Source organism: Melanotaenia boesemani, chromosome 16 (genome assembly GCF_017639745.1).
Source record: "Melanotaenia boesemani isolate fMelBoe1 chromosome 16, fMelBoe1.pri, whole genome shotgun sequence".
NCBI lineage: Eukaryota > Metazoa > Chordata > Actinopteri > Atheriniformes > Melanotaeniidae > Melanotaenia > Melanotaenia boesemani.
This window is the reverse complement of record NC_055697.1, coordinates 16576362-16582369: the sequence shown is the minus strand read 5'-3', so window position 1 is coordinate 16582369 and position 6008 is coordinate 16576362. Positions and strand designations below refer to the sequence as shown.

Genomic DNA, 6008 nt, shown 5'->3' with positions numbered 1-6008 from the left:
TTTAGGCATGTGATGTTCCCTACTGTAGTTGGTTGTCTTGACAACACAAGGAAGATTTTTCTGTCCCACTTCAAACTGTTCTGATTAGTGTCTAAATTAAATATTCATATAAGTACAGGATAAAGTAAAAAAAAAAAAAAGACACTTCATCCATGGCATTTACAAACAAATAATCTCGAATGTAGTGTTAACTTATGCTCATATAACTATGTTGCTTTGAAGAAAATTAAACTCGTTGTGACTAACAGTGCAGCTTTGTGACTCATTTAATATAAAACCAGACACCAAACATTTAGTCTTTTTTTTAAAGCATTCTTTGTTCTTTATTGTTTATGAGACTAAAGAATAAATGTGTATGTAGCAGTTTGAATAAAAAAGCAAACAAAAAACAAAACTCCTATTACCTTACAACATACAGCTGTTGACAGTATAGCAACACACAGCACACCAGCAATCTCATTACAGTAAAATTATCTTTACACATACAATATTTTTCTTCTGTAGCTACACAACAAAAAACCCTTTTCAAAACATTGACATAATACCACACCACGGGCACATTCCACATGTTTAATCACAGGAAACATTTTTCGGATATTTACAAAGGTGCAAAGAATATCCATCATATCACTTTTTGACTACATTAGCAGAAGCAAATGAAAGAAAACCGAGTAGCATACAATATGGGTCTAAGCAGCATGAAAGGAAAAGCACATTATCCTTTTTTTTTTTTTTTTATCTCCGCAGATGTTGAAAGGCTTCTCACATCTTTCTGCAGGTGTCATATTTGCTTTGCATGTGGTCTTGTTTCTCTTTTTTCTCCGGATAATTTACCATCAGTCTTCATACTGGCTAATGTGTTCGGCTCCTCACTGGAATTACGTGGCCTTAGCCAGGACAAGTTCCAATACCTCCAGGAGCAGTGAGGTCTGAACCTGCCTAAAGTTCTCCAGCATGCCCGGCGAAAGGTGTGGGAGGAAATACAGAACAGTAACGGATCCAGGGCACCGTTGATGTACCACAGCGGGAGTGACAAATATGATTTCAGCACCGTGTAGACAGAAAGGACTGTGTCGGACCACACGACCACGTACACCTGCATCAATGATGATGCAATGTCTGGAAAGTTGAATACAAAAAAAGCCACAACAACTGCACCTGTAAAACAGACAGAATAGTTTGTAGGCTTATATATATATATATATATATATATATATATATATATATATATATATATATATATATTTATACCAAACAATGGTGACAGTTCGGCATTATTCTTTATTTAGAGACTTGCAATTAAATAGTACTATTTTCTGAAATGATGGACACTTGGACATGTGTGGGATCTTTACTGCCACAGTCTGAAGATAAAATAAATTGTCCATAGCTCACCCATGAGTTTTAGAGCTCTCTTTTCATTTAACAGAAGCTTTCCATTCTGATGGCACTGGATATCTCGTCTTCCCTCCAGGTCTGGTCTCATCAGACCCATGTTTCTCCTTTGACGACTATTCTTCTTTAGGTAGAACAGGATGAGCATATACAGAGTAAAGATGGATACCAGTGGGACCTGTAGTTAGAGAAACATGTTGAGGACCCATGTCTGATACAGATTAGCACATAAAATCTGTCAAACGGCAATTTTGTCTCACCAGAAAGAAGATTCCTGCTCTCAGAAGCAATGCTCCTTTGTAGATATGGGCAGGATCAGGCTCTGTCATTTCACACATGGTAGAGACCTTGAAGGCATCTTCTGGATTGGTTGCTGTGTAGTCCAGGATACAGGCTCGCGTCTGGTCATAGACCAGAGCAAAGGGCACAGCTGAGACCAGAGAAACTATCCATACAGTTACAAGGCATGGCAGTCGAGATTTCTTTGGGGAAAAAAAAGGGAGACGGAGGAAATTTTAGTTATTAGATTGCTTCAGAAGTTATGTGAACTGCAAAACATTTTGAAGCTTGCATTTGTTGAACTTGCGGTAATCTTCATCATAGCTGGATGTCTATTTAATTTAGCAAAAACTACACCTTCTGTTGACTTGTGTTTTCTTTCCGAGACAAATGAATCAAGCACAGGTAATTCCAATCTGTACTTTATTTTACCATCAAATCCGGTTGTTTTGACAAGAAATAGTTTATTTCTTGAACATTTCTGCAGTATCAATATATTTTAATTTTAAAACACTTGCTTTTCAAGGACAACAGCAATAAGCAAATGGAGCTAATGGAGTTTGGTCTTGTAGGCTGTCCAGGTTTGAAGGGAGGTTCGTGATGGAGTTAAAAACTCAAGAACTATTCAGAAGATCTAAAAAGAAGATCAGAAAGAATCTCTATGTTTGGAGAAAAGAACCTCTTATGAAGGCTCCAACCGCCTCTTTAACCATAAAATAAGGACAGTTTATGAATCAGATGCTGGTTTTCACCAGACTTTCAGCATTATTCTTTATTCAGAGATGTGCAATCAATCACATCCTGGAACAACTGGACACTTGGACGTGTGTGGGATCTGCCACAATTTCAAGATTATTGGCACTCAGTACCAGAGATGTCTGGAAGTGAAGTGAAATAAAGCATTTAAATATACAGATAGATTTGAAACTGCACCCTTTCCTCTGTTTCTGATTTGACTCAGTGTCTCTTTGTTAATGCTATAAATCCTGATTTAGGTGGCACAAAGGAAGGAAACTTGAGTCTTGTTTTTTTAAACTTGAATTATCACAGTTCTCTTACTGAAGCTGAGCAAGAATAACAACCACACAGCAACTTTAGAAATCTGACGTGAGCAAACAGTGTGTAAACACTCAACCTTCAGACTTGAGACAGACCACATGGTGTGACAAATTGCTGCATATCGTTCTGTGGTGAAGGTCACAATAACCCAGCTTGTCGTAGCACAATACATCTGGCGCACCATGAAGTAGACTTTGCACACAGCTTGGCCAAGTCGCCACGGATAGCTCTCCCAGTAATACCGGTACAGCGTTACTGGGATGGTCAACAGTTGTAAAATGTCTATAATTGAAAGATAAAGAGAAAAAAAATGTGATTTGGTAGTAATTATAAATTCAAATAATTTTATGTAATTACAGCTTTGGTCAATGCAATCAAGCAAATGACATTTTCCTTTGACTGAATGATTACAGTCGTATTATATCAGTACTTAACTTGAGATGAATGGTATAATTGTGTACCTGATACAACCAAACTGAGTAGGTATAAACGAATGGCACTGACTTTCATATGGGCATCCATGAGGAGGGTGAGTATGCTCACACTATTGAATAACACCTGTAAAAATAACGGCAAAACACAAACAATAAAATAATATAATATAATATAATATAATATAATATAATATAATATAATATAATATAATATAATATAATATAATATCTCAGAATAATATATTTGGTTTTATTATACAAACAATCTATTTTATTTTTAAATTCCTACTCCAAACAAGAACAGCACGGTGTAGAAGACAGTCATGGGGACGGCAATCATCAACGGCTCTCTTTTGGTGACACTGATGTCGAGCTTTGGCATCTCGCTTGGGCTGACGTTACAGCTGAAGAGGAATGAGATCTGCTCTGAGATGTTCATGATGAGCCAGCCAGGTGGTAGCTGAAGAGATGTTATGAAGGGAACAGGAACTGAATTGGGTTAAAGATGAAAGGGTTCAAACTTAATTGACTCCCCTGTTAATGAGTAATAAAATATTCTGGTGGCTCTTAGTGTGCCGTTATCAAACCACATGTAACTGTTTTTATTTAGCCTTTTTTTTAATGCTGCAAACTCAATTTCATCGTAATGCTTATATTTGTGTTCAAAATTCTAGACAAGAAGAGGAACACACATCTACTTGTTTTTTCATAGTAAAGAGAGATGTTTATGTTGGCTCTGAGATAAGACAGAAATAATAAATCTGCAGCTTATAACTACACTCTTCAATATTTGGTGATTTTTACAATTGTGTACAGTTTTCTATTAATTTTAATACATATATGCAGTACAGATAAGGCTGACATAATACACATAGTATATAGCTATGTTCTACAAATACACCATCCGTTTTTGCTGTCAAAATATTTTTTAATTTCCTTTAGAAAAGAACAGGCATATCTATATCCTTTGTTATAAATTAAATTCTTCAGCAACACACATATCTGTGTTTCAGCATCAAAGGAGAGGAGGTCTGTACCCAAGAGATCAATGAAAGTAAACACATTTGCTCGGAAACTTGTTGCCTTTTCTAACGTAAATATGCTTAACCTGCTGTTATGCTTTCACATTTAGAATAATATAATGTAAAACAACAGGAACTGTGGACTGAACAGCAGGCATGCAGCTGTAAATATATTCATCTGTCACACATTTAGTTTTAGTCAACAAACAAAATGAAAAAATATATAATCTCACTAAAACAGATGAGCCTGTTTTAATAGAAGTACAGCACATATCAGGAAAATTCTGTTTTACAGCACAGCTGAAAATATTAAATGTGTTTTGGATTAGCAATCTGTAAACTCACCTTTTTATTTCAGAAAATACAGGACAAATACCCGAAGGTCTCCACACAGAAGGAAAAATACCACAGATATGGATGGCTTCCTCCTTAAATCCATCACTCTCTTACTCCCTCACAGACTTTCCCCAGCTCTCTCTCTCTACACGCATAGTTACAAGAGCAGCTGCTAGAAAAACCTGTGGATTCAGTAAATTCTGCAGTAAACAGTTTGTATAGAAAATGTGATCAAAATAAACTGAAAATCAATCATTTTACTTGATTTAGAAAATGTAAGGATATATAAAAATTGTAATTCATAAGACTCAGAAAGCTCAAATCATGAATTATTATGGAAAAAATAAAAATAAAATTGGGACCTTATCACGTTATAAAGTGATAGTTTATTGTAAACACGTGAAACCACACTATAACGTCATAAATTTCATTCTAACAACATGAAAAACAAAGTACTGTATGCAGATGGTGCGACCTAGAAATGTTGGAGCAAAATACATTTTAACGGAGAATATTCCTGTCAAGTAGAAACATTTCAGTTCTTTTAGTCAAGGATTAAAGAACTGAAATGTGGGACAGTTATGAGCAACACACCACAGTTGCACGTCTTCTTTTGGCTCCAATTATCACTCGTTACGACATTTTAAAAAAAAGAAAATCCATCTGTTGTCCAGGTGCATTGTTTGGACCTGTGGCCTTCCTCTAATTCAATAGGTGTGACATTCACCATTTGGTGTTGTTGGTAATTAGCCTAGAATGTAACTCAGCCCTCTTGTCACATCTGGTTTATCATTATGACTGAGATTGGAATAATCTGGAGAAATGGAACTGGAGGCATTTTGGGAGAAGGTGTCCTGAAACGTGACACAGATTAAATTACTCAACTAGTCTCAACTTTTCCTGTGAACTAAAGTGTCATGATTTATTGATGTGTGGATCTTTAGTTTCTCTTATATTTGATACTATGCCACATTGCAGACTTCTTTGGCTTCTTCTTTGTGGTTTTTGTCTAAAGTTAGTATTTATATGGCATAAAGGTACAGATTTCAGCTTCAGGAATTCCATAGTAGTCCTCTGCAAAGAGCCAACCTTATTTAAAAGGTTGTTCAGTTTATTTGCGCCACTGATTCTGATGCCATTCCCCTACAGATGGCTGCAAAACACACTCACACACCCAACAATTACAGGCTAAGTATTTCTGCAGATGATTTCAAGATTTTGAAAGCGTGCTTTTCTTTTCCTTTTGGGATGAACAATTAAAAGATGCGACGCTTGCAGAAATTAAATATCATATAGTTATGTAAATAGATGTTGCATTTGAGAAATGTGTTCTGTTAAGTTAGTTGTGTTCTATGCTAGTCACCACGTGAAAGAGTAGAAGAATATTTACCAAAAATGTCAAACTATTCCTTTAAAGACTTAATTAGCCTTGTGTTTTAAAGTGAGCCAGAAATGTAAATGCATGCACATGTTCAAACAACTC

The 6008-nt window shown here is 35.8% G+C and overlaps 1 protein-coding gene across 1 annotated transcript; it reads right to left on the bottom strand.

Moving 5' to 3' along the window:
* Positions 1-321: 321 nt before the first annotated feature.
* LOC121655726 (pyrokinin-1 receptor-like) lies at positions 322-4593 on the bottom strand. Its single transcript, XM_042010534.1, has 7 exons — positions 4535-4593; positions 3457-3627; positions 3195-3291; positions 2810-3015; positions 1656-1877; positions 1396-1573; positions 322-1158 (listed from the first exon to the last, which is right to left on the bottom strand). The coding sequence occupies exons 2-7, from the start codon at positions 3604-3606 to the stop codon at positions 782-784; spliced, it is 1230 nt and encodes a 409-aa protein (XP_041866468.1). The 5' UTR covers positions 3607-3627; positions 4535-4593; the 3' UTR covers positions 322-781.
* Between the last annotated feature and the right edge of the window lie 1415 nt (positions 4594-6008).